The following is a 19528-nucleotide window of genomic DNA, read 5'->3' on the forward strand; positions in this document are numbered from 1 at the left end:
ATTTAAACATGTACAACTGGAGACTTTGACAACATGTGCAAATGTCTTTGGAATTACTTTACAAGGCATTTCATTGTACCAGCAATAAAGCTAAAAGAAAACGAGGAAAAGGCAAGAACGTTTAAAGAAATCTTTCACTAAAGTTCCTTCTTATCTTTGCGAGGTCGAATCGATGCGGAAGTTGAAATATTTAGCTGCTGAGATGCTAGTCTGAAATATAACATGGTCAAATGGTGATGTTTTCTAGTCAGTATATGATGCACATGATCCACAACAGTCCTGCTCAAAGACTGCTCTGGAACCATTAATGCACTTGTCAGCACAAAAAATAATAAAAATCAGCCATAATCAGCAACACTGTACATCTGTCAGTCCGTTTATATTTTTTTTTACAACAACCCTAGCAAAAACATGGAAATATGATCCCACTTATGTAACATAAATGAAACTTACATTAATAATGTTTAACACTGCGCAAAAGGAAAAAAAGATCTATCAACCATGCCTTATTAGTGACATGTGATCCGGTTTTACAGTGGGTCGGCTTGCGTAGCTTCATTTGTGTTCGTTTTCTTGACTACGAGCTTACGGTCACATGGGTGCGTTTGCAAGCCTGAAAAACAATATGGCAACGTTTTTTGTTAATAAAATGCTTGTGCCTGTTCTAGGAAATGTGAACATTTTCTGGGCATATTTTATAAAAAGGGAATATTTGAGAAAACTGCTTCTGTTGTTCTTCCTCCATATTAAATATAAAACAAAGGTGAAGGACAAGCTTTAGAGCAGGCTGGCGTACTGCTAGTCCAAGGGTTGTTGGAAGGTTTTAATAAAATAATAAAATGTGTAAAAATGACCCTTTAAAACAACTGTAAAACATACACAGAGCATACATGAACACACTTGTGGCCTGAACAGTCTAGTGATGTAAGGATCTTTTCTTAATATATATATATATATATATATATATATATATATATAATTATTTTTAAATACTTTTTGGAAGACCTCACTGCTTGTGGATGAGATTAGAAAAGCATGTTCAGAGCCTGTTTAAAAAAAAAAAAACTAAATCCATGGAAGGCAAAACCTTGATGTGTATTTGCATGCTCACAGCCAATCCTTACGTGTAAAAAGCGATCACTAAAACACTAGCGGCAACATGATAACTCCGTGTAAATCCTGACATTATTTCACAAAAATGCAAGGAAACCCTTGCCCTGGTGCAAACGAAGTATTATCAGATGAAACTGGGCAGCACTAGCACTGCACTATTCCTGGCATTGACACAATTTCCATCTTCAGTCTGACAACATAAAACCTTCCTCAAAAGTTCCCACTGAAAGGTTTTTTTTTTATTCTTCTGCAAATAACGTAAAACCGAATACGTTCCTCCTTAAAGCACCAAGTAGTGAGATGGAGAGCTGAACTCAGGTCACGGTTCTGAACAAAAGTTCAGGATGTGATGAGTGTAAAGACGGAAACGTTGTCCTTATGTTGCGAGTTGAACCGATGTGGTAATTAGATGCTGGGGTGTTGGGATGTAAACGGCGAGGGGGGAGAAAGCGAGAGCGCGATGTTCTGAGGGCTTGGACATACGGGTACAGCGCTTGAGGGAGAGTCCATCGACTGGGAAACACTGCACAGAGAAGAAAAACTCTAAATTAACACTGCAGACAGAGAAGAGAGGAAATGAAACATGAGATCATTTCCGAAGCTGACCATTAGCACAGCAGACGTCGTCGCCCCCCCTTTTTTTAAGGCCTCACCTGACAGTGCAACTAGATATGTGGCCAGGATCTGTAACTCCCGCAACAAAGAGCTTTTTAGGTGGACCGTCGGATTCCACTCCACCTGATCACACAGGTCAAAAAAAAAAAAACAAGAATGTAATGTTAAATGGGACATTAAGACATTTCATTTTTAGCAACAATTTGTATATCACACTGAATATTTTACACCTGGGACAAAAATTTCATGTAGATCCTTAATACAAGTTTGACTCGGTTCTTACCTTTTCTTTTTAAAGGTGCAACCACTGGCCATCTCACGGATGAACTCACTGACCCCCTGTTGGAAATTCAGCAACAATGCACTATTACGATGTTTCTCAAGTGCTATACTAATTGCATGATGAATGCAACAAATATGGAGGGTCAAACCTCTACTGTGTGTAACTGGAGTTAAATATGATCATACTGCAGAGGTGCCAGCATTTCTAACGAGAAAATCCTAGCAGGCAGAAAAGCTCGAACAGAATTTTACCACGGAAACCCTAGCATATGCCGGTGAAAGAGATGGCTGATGGTTTTATTTTTCTGATGTAGAAAAAAAAGCAGCAGTAAGAAAACAGCGAAGCAAAAGTCTGATGTGACTGATACGTAATAATAAGCAGCTCTTCCATTGTTTTTTTTTTAAACCAACAAAAGGTACCACAGTCACACCTTCATTTATTCTATTGGCTACAAGACTGAGACTCACAGGTCAAAGTTCACCTTGCTTAAGTAAGAAGAAGCAAATGCACATGTTTACTGTTTTTCTGTCTTTCCCTTTCAGGCTTTTCTTCCAGCCTAATTTGAACTTTTTTTTTAAATTGCAGAACAATTTATTTGGCAAAACAATCATTAGTGGAGAAAAAAATATTCAAACTGCAAGTACTGATATAAAAACTGACTGAGGTGAATAGAAATCAGTGAATAAATATTTAGAACTGCTCAAATGTGAAAAAAGATTAACTCAACAATTCATCTAATAATAGTAATGGCACAAGTCAATAATTACTATAAAATTAGATAAAAAATTAGAAAAAAAAGGTTTTCTAAGTAGTAACGGTACATTTAGCAAACATTTAGCAAACGTTAAGCTTGTAATCGATGCAAAATTCCAAAAAGACGCAAGTACTCTATTAAATGCTCGTTTTTTCCGTACATTAATTTGCTTGTAGTACAATGAAACCTACCCCCTGAACCTTCTTGTTGGACTGGGAGAAGAATTAGGAGTGACTCCAGAGTCTTGGGAATGGAAATCCTATGACAGAGTGAGAGTGAGGGAGAAAAAATGATTTAAAGATTATCAAAAAGGTGATTCAATCGAAACGGTCCATCATACTCACTGGTGATAGATGCCCATGCCAATGAGTTCCAGGAGGTGAGGGGACTGTAGCTGAGGCACTATAAGAAAGACAGAAAGAAAGTCATACATAAAACACTGCTCGGTGTGCTGTGATGTTATATATTCTGTTTCATTCTACATTATCTAGAGAAATATATGGTTACCTTAGTCTCTGTAAACTCCCTCGGAGAGTGAGTTCCATATTCTCCATCTGCAGCACAAAAACAACCCTGTCAGTACAATAAAGATAATATGCCCGTTTCTCAAAATAAACCTCAAAATGCACCTAAACATGGAAATCGAACCAGATTAACTAACCGGGAGTATTAATACCACTATTGTTCCATGCCGCAGACTTTAATCTCACCTGCCGCCTATGATCTGGTCTCTCGCTGCACAAGGAGAATGGAGAAAAAGGCAGGGTCTACAACAAAAAAAAAGGCAATGTATTGATTTTCTCTTGGCGATGAATGTCAATGCTATAGAAATAAACACTCACTCTAGAGGGGCAGCTTGGGTTCACAGACACACTGCTCCGGCGATACCGGGCCGAAGTATTTGAGCTGAACACTGTCATTCCATCACTGTTGGGAAAGTTTACGAGGCATGCAAGTCGTTAAAGGTTTGCAGAAGAATCGAGTCACATCATGTCACGTCAAAGAATTGTCGCTGTATGCTGTGCTACTTCAGCATGTACAGTGATCAGATCTGAGAAAGGATTACACGAGTAGCCTATGACACGTAATAACTACTCTCATTACGCAACACTAGACTGCACAAGACTCTGGTGCTGAATAACAGTTTCACCACACTGGTTTAACTTCTGAGCTAGTGACTGGAAGACAGAGTTCAAATCTCAGCACTTCCAGGAAGCCACGAATGAAATTCATTCAGTTCAATCTCTGTCCGTGGCCTAATCCTCCACTGGATTCAGTCCGAGCACAGGGTCATTTTTACGGTGGTCTGTGAATGCAAAAACAGATCAACAACAAACCAAACCAACAGTCGACAGTAAATTCAGAAAACACATCAACATTAACTTGGAAAAAGTGCATCCTTATTGAACATGCTCATAAAACGTATGACTATATATGAAGGAAAATCAACTGCACTTTTCAGGCGTTTGTCTAGGCTACTCTATGATTTCATGCGAAGTTACTTATGTTATTATAACAACTAATAATTCTTTTCCCTTTACTCCCCTTAATAACCCAGCTTCCTTTAGGCATGTTTTCAATTCAATTTAATTTGATTCGTACAGTGCTTAACAATAGACACCATCCCAAAGCAGTTTCAGAGAAATCCGGATATACAGTTGTGCCCAAAAGTTTGCACACCCCTTGCAGAATCTGCTAAATCTTAATACTCTTAACAAAATAAGGGGATCATAAAAATCCCATGTTGTTTTATTTAGTCCTGTCCTGAATAAGCTATTTCACATAACAGATGTTTACATATAGTCCACAAGACAAGATTATAGCTGAAATTATAAAAATTACCCCGTTCAAAAGTTTACATACACTTGATTCTTAAAACACTGTGTCGCTACCTGGACGATCCACGACTGTGTTTATGATTTGTGATAGTTGTTCATGAGTCCCTTGTTTGTCCTGAGCAGTTAAACTGCCCACTGTTCTTCAGAAAAATCCTCGAGGTCCTGCGCATTCTTTGCTTTTCCAGCATCTTTTGCATATTGGACCCCTTTCCAGCAGTGACTATATGATTTTGAGATCCATCTTTTCACACTGCAGACAACTGAGGGACTCGTGCACAACTATTACAAAAGGTGCAAACATTCACTGATGCTCAAGAAGGCAACACGATACATTAAGAGCCAGGAGGATGTAAACTTTTGAACAGGATGATTGGTGTAAATAAACAGTCATGGATCATCCAAGTACTGACACACAGTATTAAGAATCAAAGGTAAGTAAACTTTTGAACAGGGTAATATTTATAAATAAATTCAGCTATAATCTTGTCTTGTGGACTAGATGTAAACATCTGTTATGTGAAATAGCTTATTCAAGTCAGTACTAAATAAAAAACAACATGGGATATTTATGATCCCTCTTATTTTGTTAACAGTATCAAGATTTAGCAGATTCTGCAAGGGGTGTGCAAACTTTTGGGCACAACTGTAGATTTAGAACCTTAATGAGCAAGCCAGAACTCTCTGAGATGGCATGACGAAGAAACCTTGAGAGGAACCAGATTCACAGGGGAATAAATCCACTTCTGGGCGACATCAGATAGTGCGACCTAGGGCTGCACAATTAATCGGATATCGATCGCGATTACGATTTTGACTGCCCACGATTAAATGAACATGATCGACTGCGATATTGACGTTTAAAGTTCGTCCTTTGCTCATAGAAAACTCCGCTGCAGATCAAATCAAGCGCTTCCTACACTTACAGCCAATCACATAGAGTGACGCAGGGATGACGTCAGTTTGTAGTGCCAAAACCCGGAAACGGTGTTAGCATTTTAGCCCTCGATCTGCCAGCTTCGTTTCGAGCTTCAGCGCTTTGCGCTAGGATAAATCATGACACTAACATGTTGCTAAATGGCACTACAGAGGTTGTCGGGGACATTAAACCTCATCATGCCGAACAGGAAAAAACTTTGCAGATAAACTCAGGGCTCTACAGTGCGACCATTTCACTCGCATTTGCGACTGAACAGTACTTTGTGCGACTATGAATAAATATTTATTTGCACCGGTGCAAGTGACCTGTTCGGAGTTGTATAATAAAATCAGGAGAAAAACTACAACTCAAAAATGCATCTACACCGTGCAACAGTTACTTTCACACTGCTTTTCATCTCCTCAGTCAACCGAACAAGTGTGGAAATACTGCAGAGAAGCCATTATGATGAAGCGTAACATTGAACTTCCCGATATCACAAACCGCCATCTTTTATTGATCCCGCAAAATGACCTGAACTTTCCCCTACTTGTGTAGACACAGCGGCTTCAGGCAGAGTAAATTAATTATAATGCTAACGCTACAAGGTGCGTTTAATTCAAACTTAGCAACTGTTCAGAAGGAGTACGCTGCTGCTCTCCTTCATGCTCTTCACTAACTCTAATACATAGTGTATTCACTTCATTTAAACTCAGGGTTGCCAGATATCACTAGAAAAGTTAGCTCCAATTTCCATGTTCTGATTTAATCCCCCAAAAAACAATATTATCAGCAGACATGGCAACACTGTACTGGGGAACCAATCTAAAAGGAGCAACTGATAAACAAACAAACAGAAAACTAATAAAATATAAAGACAGAAAATGTGCTTAGTTATAAGTAAATCATTTAATATAAAAAATAGATATTATAATAACTTCATAAAATATAAATAAAATGAGAAAATAAATGGTGTTTAATTACTATGGGTTGCATTTAATATCAATTTGACATTAAGCTTAGTTCGTTATCTCCTTAGAACGCTATTAGCCTTTTTCCTAATATGGATCATGTTTGTGTTAATCTACTTTTAATTAGGACTATTATTTAAGACATTTAAAAATAAATATTTTATGCTTGTTTATTTATCAATTAACTAACAGTATTTCTCACTGCTATTATTTTAACTCAATTAACAGTGACCATGAGCAAAGAGCTTACATTTAACTGTTTATGACAGACCTCCTGATTAAAGCTTAAACAAAAAAAGATTGGTATCTGGATCGGTATCGGCTGTAAAAATCCTGATCGGAGCATCAGTAATGAACACCATTAAAGTAAAGCACTTTGCATCTGACGGGTAAATGAACTCACCCAATCACATCCTATATGAGATTATTCAGATATATACACAATATGCACAGAGCAGTTTGAGAACTGACTCCAGCCCAGAACCATGACAGTGGAAAATGTCTAATAGTGTAGCTTTAAATATGTTTAAGAGGAGCAGACTTCAAACACTGAACATTGATGTTTATTGTATTTGTTTACAAGGTGAAACAGGTTAACGGTGTTTTTTTGCATACAACTGAAAACATTACATTTAGTTTATCAGAAGGTAAATTAATTTGTCATGGCTCACAGTATGTTCCTAAATTCTGTCATAATTGACAAGCGCAAGTTTTCTCATGCCTACTTGTGTGTTATACTGTGGCACATTAACGTTACCATCTCTAAAAATTAATTAATTAATTAATTAGATTTAAAAAAACCCTCAACTTCAACTGTGCTCCTAAATTTTTGTAATTAGGAGCACAAGTGCTCCTAAAAGAAATTGTTTTGCATCTCTCCTCCTGTAAACACTGTTACTGCCTTTTCTGCATACACCTGAATTGTTTTCATTTGGTTGCATATTGTTTTATTTGATTGCATATTTTCATTTGGTTGATGGCATTTTTATTTTTACTTATCCTATATTTTGGGTACAATTTTATTTATATTTTGCTTCTACAAGATGATGCACTTTAAGGATCAGTCTAATTTGATGCAAAGATTTGTACATTAGCAGGAATGTAGCACAACATGGAGATGAAAGCAGTGGTCTGTTTATTTAAATGTGAAAGTGCAATAAAAATATGTTGTCCCTAAAATCAATGAATAATCGTGATAAAAAAATCAAGATCTCAATATTGATCAAAATAATCCGGATTATCATTTTGGCCATAATCGTGCAGCCCTAGTCCGACCATGAACCATTACTCTTCCACAACCGTGCCGCTGAGAGTGATCAGTAATTTGCCACATAGCATTTGCCACAGTCATTTTTAACGCGAGGTTGACAGCATGTCTAAAATAACATCATGTAAATGGCCTTGATTAAAAAAAAAGCATGAATAACAGCATCGCTAGATATTTCGTCTTCCTGTACACATCCTCTAGCTGTCTGATTTCTCTGGTCTCTCGTACTGACGCAGACTGTACGCAATCAGCAATGAGCGCGTGATGTTAAACAAGGACGTGCCCTTTCCATTTTGATTTAATGTTGATGTGATTTCTCCTGTTGCATTTTTGCAGTCATTCTAGTGGTTTTGCTTTTGATGTTGTGTTTTCTGATTTGATGCTGTTTTTTTTGTTGTTGTTTTTTTTAATGCATGTTGCAATTACAGGCCACCATACATTTTTGGATAAAAAAAAAAGTATAAATCTGTCAGACGAATAAATATACACGCAAAATTCCAAACCTATAAAACCTATATTATGGTATAATCAACACTAAAGGCTCTGTGATTCCATTATTAATCCTGACCTAGTTGACAGATATGCAAAGATATAACAATTGCTATACAGCATATCTGAAGATATTATTCTAAATAAATGACAAGATGATATAAAACACATTTTAAATCAGATGGCATATTTTGTAGAGCAAGAATTTGGTGTATATTCCGCATACCTGTGTAGGGAAGGTGTAATAATAAATTCACACACTCTTAAAGACCACACTTGAAGAACCACTGGTCTTGATTATACCTTCACAATGTCTGAGGGCGTGATTATAACTTAAGAGACTGTATAAAACACACTGTGTGTACATGCAGATGTGTGCTTTTCTTACCTGACATTAGTGATCATAGGGGCGCTGTTGGACCTCCGTAAAGCCCCGCCCCCGTTCCCTCCAGCTGCGCCTGCGCACTGGTCTACTTCCATTCTCTCCATGGCTCGTTGGCAGGCCGGAGTATGTTTGAAGCAGGCAGCCGGACTGAGCGCGCTCCACAGTGGCGAGAGCTTAAACTCTAGTGCGGCGAAAGCCTGACCAGCAGGCCGCACGCTAAAAGTGCTTGGTCCAATTTAAAGCCGCCTGATACTGAGTGGGGATTATTTCAAGTGGTCCCTTATCAGTCGCATTCTGTTAGAAGTTGTCCGGTTTGAACACAGCACCACGGTGTACAAAACTCCCCTAACTAGTTCTTCGGGTTATTGCTGAAGTAAGTTCAGGACTAGCTCCGACAGGTTTAACAGCCACTCGCACACACCGGTCAGAAGTAGTTTGGGCACTTAGCGAAACTTTCAGCAAACTCTTCACCTCACGTTACATTTATTTATTTGTATTCGAAATTCCCAAATAAAAAAGACTGTGAGCCAGAGAGCTGGCTAGTTAGCTAGCCACGCAGCTATTTCCCAAGTTTAAGTGCTAGTTTGAACACAGCCGAATAATGCCGACACGCAAACCGTAAAAACAAGTTCATCAGACTGATGCGATTAAGAGTGCGCAAATTTCCTCTTTAAAGCGAAGCGGCAACGCAAATCAGTCTGGCTTTCGTTAATTTAGAACATTTATATATATATATATATATATATATATATATATATATATATATTACCAGCAACCAAATAGTGATGGTCTTCTTCTTCAACAACACCACCTCGCTCTGGCCATGAAGAAAACTGCAAGCTCGATAGACACGTCTGATTTCTCTGCCTGCTCTTCTGATTAACGCTCTCATACTGCTTACTTTCCTTTACCTTACTAAATCTAAAACAAGGGGTGTTTAAGGGGAATGTAAACTGACTTTTATACAATTCAGTATTTATTTTTAAAGTATATTGTGCATTTAATAGCAATAGGCAACAGACAGCTCGTCAGACATTGTGAATAAAGATGTAAAAGGTGGAAGGGCCTGTGACGGTGGACCTCCTGTTTAAAACTCTACCAAAATTGGACATAGGTGGACCCCTAATTGGAAATATTACATTATTATGGTCTAGCAACCATGTGTGTTTTGTGGATATATGGGGTAAACAACAAAATATTGGATAAAATATGTAAATATAGAAATCTGTAAAGCCATTTTTTTTATTTTATTTGATTAATGTTGATCAAAACAGGCATTGCTTATCTTGTTCAGCAGTTATAATTCATGCCATGAAACATGCAGGGAGGTCACGCATAAAGGTCAAAGTAATACGAATGTGTTCCATTTTCCATACCGTTTATTCTACAGAGGGACACAGTGGAGCCTGGATCCTAAGGAACTCTGGGCACAAGGCGGGGGACACCCTGGACGGGGTGCCGACCCATCGCAGGCCACAATCGCACACATTCACACGCTACGGACAATTTGGAAAGGCCAGTCGACCTACAACGTATGTCTTTGGACTGGGGGAAGAAACAGTAGTACCCGGAGGAAACCCCCGAAGCACGGAGAGAACAAGCAAACTCTGCACACACAGGACAGAGGTGGGATGTTGAAGCAGAGGAAAACGTGCCAAATAAGTACATCCTATGGGTGTTACACTATATCCAATGACACATAAAATTGACATTTTGTAGTAATTTTCACAATTGAAATTATCAAAAAAAACAACAACAGATCAGTCACACGTGTCCAAATATGTCAAAAAAGCCAAACATTTCCATGGGGTGTACTTATTTTTTCACATGACTGTGACATGACAAGTCATGCCTCAGTAATACTAATGGATTATGCTTAGATCCGGACAGGAAAGAGTTTAACTATTAATACCATACATTGTCACGGGCTGTGAATTAGTAACGTTGCTTCCTGTTTTCTTTTCATTTATTGACCTGGTATTATATATTAATCAATCTCATTACACTCCATTTGCTAACAGGCATTGTAGGTCTTGTATTAATTAAGGGAGAGGAATGTAAAAATCAGTCATTGTAATGCTTTAGTTGCAAACAATCATTTAATAAATAATTAATGGACAGCAAATTAATAAGCAGTTTAAGTTAAAGCCATCTCAGCATTACCACAATTATGAAAAATAATACATTGTCACAAGATTAGAAAGGCTCAATGCAGGATGCAAATAAAGTTCTTGTTCCAGCCTGGTAAATAGTCATGTACTGAGCAGTAAGGTGATAAAATACAACTACATCAGAACAAAGAACTTGAATACGAATATGATAAACTTTCTTTTAATAGAAAGTTAAGAAAATAAATACAGGAGCAGTATTATTCAGACACAGACAGTTCATAGGAAAACCACCATGCACAGGATTTGGTCATTTTCACAGTCCGCTTTGCGATTCCTGAGGGTTTGGAGTCTCTGTTTTGATTGTGGTTTGTATGTTTTTCACCCTGTTCTCCCTTTTCAGCTACAACCTCCTTTTTCAGTCCTCCAAGAGCCCTTGATGGTGAGACATGGTGTATGTGATGACTGGTTTCTCTCAGTCCACAGCAAGAGATGCTATTGTCCCCAGTGAGGAAGTAGAGCAGAGCATTGAGCCATGAATTGAATGACGCGAGGGGTCGAGTGACTTTGTAGCAGACAGAGATAGCGTGCATGGTGTGGCACTCTGCGTTTCTCTGTTTAAGAATGAGGTACAGCGTCCGGGTGATGTGGAATGGCAGGAAGCACAGCGCGAACAAGAAAGTGATGGTAATGATTGTTTTGATGGACTTGCGGCGCCTGCTGATATATGGTGCATGCTGAGAGCCGGAGATTGAGGTCTGATTGGTGGGACCTCTTTCATTATCATGAACCTCTTGCACATATGGTTGAGGGTGCAAGGTCTGAAAGATGGTTCGAACCACCTGCGAGTAACACCACGCAATGACAGTAAAGGGAACAAAGAAGCCTAGAAGGTGAAGAACAATTCCATATGGAACGTACTCAGAGAACTCGGTGTCTGTTGCAACATCAAAGCAGTTCTTATACATCTCCGAGTCCACTTGGTTTAGCCCACGTCCTGTGGTTCCATTGTCTCTGGGCATGTCACCAGTTTGAGCGAAACGAAAGATTGGACAGGTGAGCAGGAACACCACGACCCAGACCATAGCGCAGGTGCTCTTTGCAGCACGCTTGCTCTCCAGCGTGATGGTTCTGATAGGGTGGCAGATACCCATGTAGCGGTGCACAGAGATGCAGGTGAGGAAAAAGATGCTGCAGTAGAGGTTAAAATAAAAAAGGAAGCGTACCAGCCTGCACATAAAATCCCCAAACACCCAATGGTCATGCATGACATAACTTGCCACAAGAAGCGGCAGAGACAAGCTGTACATTAAGTCCGTGGATGCCAGGTTAACCATATAAATTAGTGAGGTATTCCATCGGCGACCACCACGGTACGAGCGCAAGAGAACAGTGGAGTTTAGGACGACACTAAGTAAGAAGGTTATAGAGTAGCACAGGGGTAAGATGATGTACTTGTATGACTCATCGTTGCTGCAGCTGAAATCTGTTTGGTTACTCGAGGAATTAGAGTTTGTGCCTTGCTCCAGTAAAGCATCTGCCATGGTGCTGGAGAAAGCAGTAGTGATCAGCTGTTTATGGCATAGATACAGAGCTTCATCCTACATTTCTTCCTCACTGCTAATGATTAGTCCTGATTGCATATTCCTGTGTTTGAGTAGCTTGATAGTAAATCCTCAGATTTTCCCCAGTGCTGAATGAAATCCAGAGTCTTTAAAATAAACAAACATGGTATTTAAGTAATTAACATTTTAAATGACACGCTTTAGTCTTCAGTTTCAAGATTTCATCTGTAGTACTCGAATGTCCTCATCACATTACGTGTTAAGCATTTGTCCTGACTGTCATGTACCTCTAAAGGAAATTCATGTTGACCAAATTATTGTGCTGATTCAGCCGTACTCGGTCTATTAACCTTTCAATCAGTAACAGGCTTTTACTTCAAACTCTTCATTCATACTTCTAGGTTCTTATTACTTGCATTAAAAAAAAAACCCTGAGATCTGAATGATCTTCAATTGCTGAACTAATCTGCCATAGAAAACTGAACAGGAAATACTTACATATCTAGAAAATGAGCAATTCATTCAATCTGTTTTTGTAGCTACACTTAAATGCCACAGTTCCGCCGAGGACAGACGCCAATGTCTAAATATCGAGTGTTTGTGACATGGACACTGTTCTTACGCTGCAACTGCATGTGGTCTCACAGGTACACTTTGGTAAATAATTAATATCTATTCATTCAGACAGAAATGCTGAAAGGAAACCCAATACAGTGTTGCCCTTTAGAAATAGCAAGAGAAGCAAGGAATATTTTGGTTTGTTTACAAAATTGTGTAAACAAAAATGTCTGTGTAGTATAAGAATTCAGAACAGATAAGTTGCAAAGAAAACTGTCCATCTGTCTATCCATTAAACTCATCATAAATACAACATATACTTTATAATACCTTTTTTTTATTATTGTTTTTGTTTTTTGCTGTAGACAGTAACAGTTTCCTGTCCATATGTGCTGCTTGTTATTCTGATCTTTCTCTTGCTCTCACTCTCTCAGACCATGTTTTACTTTGCTTGGCTGAGCAGCTAAGCGGTGCAAGGCTGAGAGATCATGTTTATTAGACACTGACATTCACTTCAGTAGACATGCTATGAGGTAGCAAGTGGATCTTCAGGAGCTTGTAAGTTAGAGCATGTTTCTCCTTGACTTTTCAAGTGCAAAGCTTCAGTCAGACACCTGCCAAGAATGCAAGGTTAATGTTCCTTCTTGTTTAAAGGTTCTTGAATTAAAAGGTAAAGGTTATTACATAAACTTAAATAATAATAATAAAAATAAAAACGTTTGCAACTGTTAGTACACTAGGTGTCATTGCATAGGCTACATGATTAAGAAAACTTGCACTTTATGCAAGTTTTATGTTTGGCTCGCACCTCTCACCTCCACTCCACATGTTCTCCCCGTGCTTCGGAGGTTTCCTCTGGGTACTCCAGCTTCCTCCCACAGTTCAAAGACATGCATTGTAGGCTGATTTGCATTTCCAAATTGGCCGTAGTGTGTGTGTGTGCGATTGTGTCCTGTGATGGGATGGCACCCCTCCAGGGTGTCCCCTGCCTTGTGCCCCGAGTTCCCTGGGATAGGTTCCAGGCTCATCCACAACCTTGTGTAGAATAAGCGGTTCAGAAAATGGATGGATGAATGGATGGATGGACCTTTGGAAACACAGATATTGAAACAGAAGAAATAAGAATATCCCATATGCTTTAAATATTAACCCTAAATGCATACAATTGGTTGCTTGCGACCTCTAACCTACTCCCTCCTCATTTGTTCTTTGTTTTGTTTTTCAGTTAACAAAATGACCACTTAGAATAAATGAACTGAAAAAAAGTGATTTTGCTTAGATATGTAATCGGCAAAATAACCATGGATGTAGTTAACAGTGAATATTGTTACATGTAGCTCAATGCATTTGAAAGCACTGATAGTATAGTATCTCAAAAATGACAAAGGCTGGCAAAACACCCACACATTTAGGAGTTAAGTAAACGTTACAAATTTATTCAGTTATATTAATTGTCAAATTTTAAGAAAAATACTTAAAGGTTGTGTTAGTGTTTTTACAACGTGAAGCCCCATATTCAGCAGATGCTATATTATATTACATGCAGTTCTTACTGCCATGAAGCAGTTACTGATCACACGTACATTTAATAGCAGCTTTCACAGTTTTTACAGATGGTAATGTAAAACAAATGTTGAAAACATGAAGAGCATGCTTGTTTAGCTACTCTTTCACACATGCACAGTTTCTCACAATAAAACTTGTGACTAAAATAATTACATTCACATAGTAAGCAATATTTGTGTGAGCACAAAAAAAGCGAATCAAGACAAACAGGATCATATGGCTTTGTTAGTGTAAAGTAGAAAACAAAAACATATTAGACAATAAATTGCTGGTGTAATATAGGGCCATCATTCCAAAAAGGCCTATCATACGGCAGACTATTTTATAATAAAGGCTAATTATAGATTGATGTGCGTCACAGTGATGTCATATCCTGTACATCCAGGAGCATGGCATCTTGCTTTGTCCGTAGATTGTCCCTCACCACCAGATGCTTCACTAATTCTGAGCTCAGATCTGTAAGTTTAAATAATTACACACAAATACAGATTTTTGCACATTATAACATATGCTTACCACCTTAACTATTGTGTATTTAGTAATAAAATGCATAGTTAAAGCCCATGAAACAAAGAGGAGGATAGACTAACCCTGAATGTCTTCATGGAGGGAAGTCCTGAGAGCATTTAGCTGAAGCACAGAGCAGGTTTGCAGGTCACTGTGGCTAAGCTTTCTTCTCCTAAAGCTCACGTCCTTGTGGCTTGGCTGCTGCATCATCAAAACACACCAGAACAATGTAGGAACAAACACAGTCTAGCACAAAAGAGTGAATGAGTCACAGATATGACATCACAGTGCATTATATTGTGCAAAGCTGGAATGTGTTTAAGGCACCTGTTGCTGCCCCTGCTCAGCCCAAAGCTTATCTCGGAGCTCATTCAGAGCTGCTCTGACTTCCTGTTTCAGGCCGGCAGATTGTCGCCCCTGTCCCTGTGAATCATGTGGCCTCTGGCCATGAGAAAGCAAAGAAACATCCTATTAGCATAATACCATCCTGTAATTACATATATTGCAGTTAAGGAAAAGCAGTTCATTTCAAATGCAAGTGATTTTTGGAACTGTGTTCACCTCTCTGAAGGATGCCCCTTCATCACCCTCTTGATCGCTCTCACTATCATTGATAAAACACAGCTGCAGGTTTTTAGGAGTGTTAAACCTATAAACACAGATTAAGTGTGGTGATGAAATCTGTCAAAATTATGTTTCCTAAAACCTGGGTTACAAAGATAATCAAAGGTGATAAAGTCATTCACTAGTGATGTTTACAAAATTTCGCCTTGGGGATCAATTAAATACTCTGGTCTATGCTGATATTTTTTTAACCTATGCTGCATTGGGAAGCAGGATGCCTCGATCCTGTTATTTGCCTCAAGTATCCTTTGTGATTTTGCTTACTGCTATAGTGCCCTCCAGTAATATTGGCACGTTTGGTAAATATGAGAAAAGAAGTCTGTGAAAAATTGTATTGTTTAACCTTTTGATATTTTGTTTAAAAAATTCACAAAAGTACTCTGCTCTCATGGATATCAAACAATTGAAAACACAACACAGATTTATAAAAAAAAAAAAATCATTGTTAAATGTAGGTGTGCAATAATTATAGGCACCCCTATGAATTCATTTGAGAAAAGTATATTTGAAGAACATCCCCACTGATATTGTACTTTTTTAGTATACCTGGGTGACTAGGAACAGGAAATTGCTCAACCATGACTTCCTGTTTCACAGGGGTATAAATATGAGATAACACATAGGCCAAATTCCCTTAGTCATTCATAACAATGGGTAAAACCAAGGAATATAGCTGTGATGTGCTGCAAAAGGTTGTTGACCTTCACAAAATGGGAAGTGGCTATAAGAAAATAGCACAAGCATTGAAAATGCCCATTTCCACCATCAGGGCAATAATTAGGAAGTTAACTGGAAATGTTATGAATCAACCTGGAAATGGAGGTGTGTCTATATTGTCTCAATGTACTGTGAAGAAGATGGTTCGAGTGGCCAAAAAATCTCCAAGGATCACAGCTGGAGAATTGCAGAAGTTAGTTGCGTCTTGGGGTCAGAAAGTCTCCTAAACTACAATCTGAAGTCACCTACATCACCACAAGTTGTTTGGAAGGGTTTCAGGAAAAAAAAGCCTCTATTCTCATCCAAAATCAAACTCAAGCGTTTTCAGTTTGCCAGACACTACTGGAACCTCAAATAGGATCGGGTTCTATGGTCATATGAAACCAAAAGAGATGGTTTTGGTGCACACAGAGAGGTAGCCATATGGAAAAGTACCTCATGCCCATTGTTAAATTTGATGGTTGTTCTTTAATGCTTTTTTTCTGCCAGAGGGCTTGGATATTTTGTTAGGATACATGGCATCATGGACTCTATCAAATATGAACAGATAGTAAATGAAAACCTGACTGCCTCTGCCAGAAAGCTTCAAATTCAAAATCAATATAAAAATGGTTTATTGACCACAAAATCAAGCTCCTGCCATGGACATCCAAGTCCCCTGACTTGAAACCCATAGAAATACCTATGGGATGAACTGAAGAGGAGAGTCCACCAGCGTGGACCTCGAAATGTGAAGGATCTGGAGAGATTCTGTATGGAGGAATGGTCTCAGATCCCTTGCCATGTGTTCTCCAACCATATCAGGCATTATAGGAGAAGACTCAGAGCTGTTATCTTGACAAAGGGAGGTAGCACAAATTATTGACTAAAAGGATGTCAATAATTGTTGCACACCTATATTTAACAAAGATATTTGAGATCTGTTTTGGATAAACATGTGTTGTGCTTGCAATTGTTTGACATCCACGAGAGCAGAGTATTTTTCTGAATGTTTTGAACAAAAGATCAAAAGGTTAAACAATAAAGATAATTTTTCACAGGCTTCTTTGCTCATATTTACCAAGGGTGCCAATATTAGAGGAGTGCACTGTAAGTCCTTTTTATAAATATAATAAATGCTAAATTGTAGCATGTTTATTTCTTTTTGTGACATATGAATATCAGTTTTGTAATAATATAAGTATTCTTATTATTACATTTGTAACTACTTTTACATAAATAGGCCATCTTTGCTTTGAGGTATTTGTCTGGTTTTGTAGCCAGGTTCCCATGGTTTTTTTCTTTTTTTTTCTATTTAAATAAAACCTTTATACCTTCATATGCTTGTTAAAGATTTATTTTCATATCTGTCCATTTTAAGCTAGTTTACAAGCTTTTTAAAATGAACCTGTTTTTGCTACAAAGCATATATTTTAGCTAATTATCTAACTGTGTCCTACAATAATCTGTGGCCTGAAAACAATGTTTAGCATATTCTATTAAACAGTTATTTCAGTCAACCAGTTTTGTGACGTTTTAAATACAAAGTCATAATCTATCACAATCTCATGAACCCCTCAACATCACTATGAACCCAGAGGATTTTGTGAACACCCTGGGTCTATGATTTGGGATGTAGTTAAAAAGCAGTCACGGCATACCGAGATGTAATGCATGGAAAACGATGTCCTCCAAGATCACCTGCATCTTCCCACTGCTTTCTGTTAAGTGACTGGTGCTTTACATGAGGCCAGGGTCCTGGCACTGGTTCTTGGTCTGTTAAACCCATGGACTGGAATAATATTGCAAAAAAAACCCACATGGAATTTATGATCAGTTTTTTTTTTTACAGTAGCTTTTTATCTTCGATAATGTTTCACATTGGGACAGACAGAATAAGACAAGACAATAATGCCTGAGAGTGTAGGCTTTATAAAACCTTTGACAGCTCAATGACTGTTCTTCAAACCTCAGCTCTTTTCCTCCTCTCTTCCTCCTGTTTCTCAAGCTCGGCTATTCGCAAACTCAAATCCTCCCAGTGCATGATGGGAAGGTCCTGGTCTTGTGTGTAGAGCTCATGGTGGTGCTGAGGCTGGTTCTGTGCCACAAGGCTGGCACAAGGAAGAGCAGGGTCATCAGCATTCTGTTCTTCCTTCCCACTGCCGTCCACCTCCTCGTCCATGTGCTCCTTGTAAGTGAGGCAAAGTCATTTGAGACAAACCATTTGTGCTTAAATGAAACTTCATGTATCAGTAATCATCTTAATGGCTCTGCATCTTCAATTCAGGGTTTTGATATAATAGACAACATACCCAAATGTAAACACAGAGGGCTAACTTTTAAGAGTTAGGCTATAGTTTAGTAATAGGGTATTAGTGTAACACTGGGGATCGTGCTCTCACACACAAACGTACAGTGACAGTTTATAAAGTGATAGTTTCACTGTTTTTTTGTTTTTTTTAAGGATAAAAAAAACGTTTAAAACTTTATGTGCGACAGGCATTTTCCCTAAATAATAAATAATCAGTATGCAGCTAGAGAAAGTTCTGAGGACCATACCACACATGCCATAGTCTGTTTTTCTAAGGGGGCGGATGATTTGAAGTCAGTTCCTTACCTCTCCTTATCGCAGCGCTGTTCTTGACACATAAACTGCCATTACGGTCCAAAAGTGACAATCCATCGAAGCGGATAAATTCACAGAGTTCAATTAATTGCGTCTTATTAGTTAATCATTCCTCCAGTGTGAGGAAACCCCCCCCTCCCTATCTTACACTTCCCGCCGCCCCGCCCGCTCGCGAGATCCTTCCGTGGCCCTGTTTTGTTTCAAGCTAAACTTTAGAAGCTCCGTCCACGTTGTTTTGTTTGTTTGTTTGTTTGTTTGGTTTCCTTTCCCCCGTCAGTTTCTTGCTCAAAAACCATTCGACACGTTGAAATGTGCACTGTACGACCAGCACATGAGCTTTAGTTAGTTTCTGGAGTAATAAGTGGAAGGGGCGGCCGGGTTGGGAAGAAACTTGGGTGTCCAATTTCACAATGTTCGGAGATGACGCCTGAAAGCAGATGGAAAAACTCAGAAATGACTCGCATAGTTGATAAAGGCGGAGAGGGGGTGTTTATTATCTTCCTAAACAAATGCTCAGTTTCTGGTGACATATGGTGTTTTTGGCCTAAATATTAGTGGTGTTAGACCATATTTCTTACTTGATTCATATGCACATAAATCTGGCCTCTGTGTTACTTACAGCCAGTATACAAATCAATTTATATATA

At 38.6% G+C, this 19528-nt stretch overlaps 3 protein-coding genes across 5 annotated transcripts; all 3 read right to left on the reverse strand.

Annotated features, from left to right (window-relative positions):
* Nucleotides 1-942: 942 nt before the first annotated feature.
* On the reverse strand, nt 943-9335 carry LOC128620247 (P2R1A-PPP2R2A-interacting phosphatase regulator 1). Its single transcript, XM_053645067.1, has 9 exons — nt 8635-9335; nt 3608-3692; nt 3476-3532; nt 3273-3319; nt 3110-3167; nt 2957-3024; nt 2012-2067; nt 1767-1851; nt 943-1636 (listed from the first exon to the last, which is right to left on the reverse strand). Exons 1-9 carry the CDS (start codon nt 8733-8735, stop codon nt 1519-1521), a joined length of 675 nt encoding a protein of 224 aa, XP_053501042.1. The 5' UTR covers nt 8736-9335; the 3' UTR covers nt 943-1518.
* A 78-nt stretch (nt 9336-9413) lies between these two features.
* On the reverse strand, nt 9414-14175 carry LOC128620766 (P2Y purinoceptor 3). Of its 2 annotated transcripts, none has more exons than XM_053646032.1 (2): nt 13678-14175; nt 9414-12450 (listed from the first exon to the last, which is right to left on the reverse strand). In XM_053646032.1, the coding sequence occupies exon 2, from the start codon at nt 12281-12283 to the stop codon at nt 11000-11002; it is 1284 nt and encodes a 427-aa protein (XP_053502007.1). In that variant the 5' UTR covers nt 12284-12450; nt 13678-14175; the 3' UTR covers nt 9414-10999. The 2 variants fall into 2 exon arrangements, with proteins under 2 accessions (XP_053502007.1, XP_053502006.1); XM_053646031.1 differs by having other exon boundaries at nt 12803-14175.
* Nucleotides 14176-14239: 64 nt separating this feature from the next.
* Nucleotides 14240-19249, reverse strand: im:7136398 (schwannomin-interacting protein 1). 2 transcript variants are annotated; one of them, XM_053646034.1, is made up of 7 exons: nt 18873-19249; nt 18225-18443; nt 17917-18047; nt 15497-15584; nt 15263-15376; nt 15019-15133; nt 14240-14884 (listed from the first exon to the last, which is right to left on the reverse strand). In XM_053646034.1, the coding sequence occupies exons 2-7, from the start codon at nt 18435-18437 to the stop codon at nt 14784-14786; spliced, it is 762 nt and encodes a 253-aa protein (XP_053502009.1). In that variant the 5' UTR covers nt 18438-18443; nt 18873-19249; the 3' UTR covers nt 14240-14783. The 2 variants fall into 2 exon arrangements, with proteins under 2 accessions (XP_053502009.1, XP_053502008.1); XM_053646033.1 differs by having other exon boundaries at nt 15019-15136.
* Nucleotides 19250-19528: the final 279 nt, after the last annotated feature.

The sequence above is a fragment of the Ictalurus furcatus genome, chromosome 16 (genome assembly GCF_023375685.1).
Source record: "Ictalurus furcatus strain D&B chromosome 16, Billie_1.0, whole genome shotgun sequence".
Classification (NCBI taxonomy): domain Eukaryota; kingdom Metazoa; phylum Chordata; class Actinopteri; order Siluriformes; family Ictaluridae; genus Ictalurus; species Ictalurus furcatus.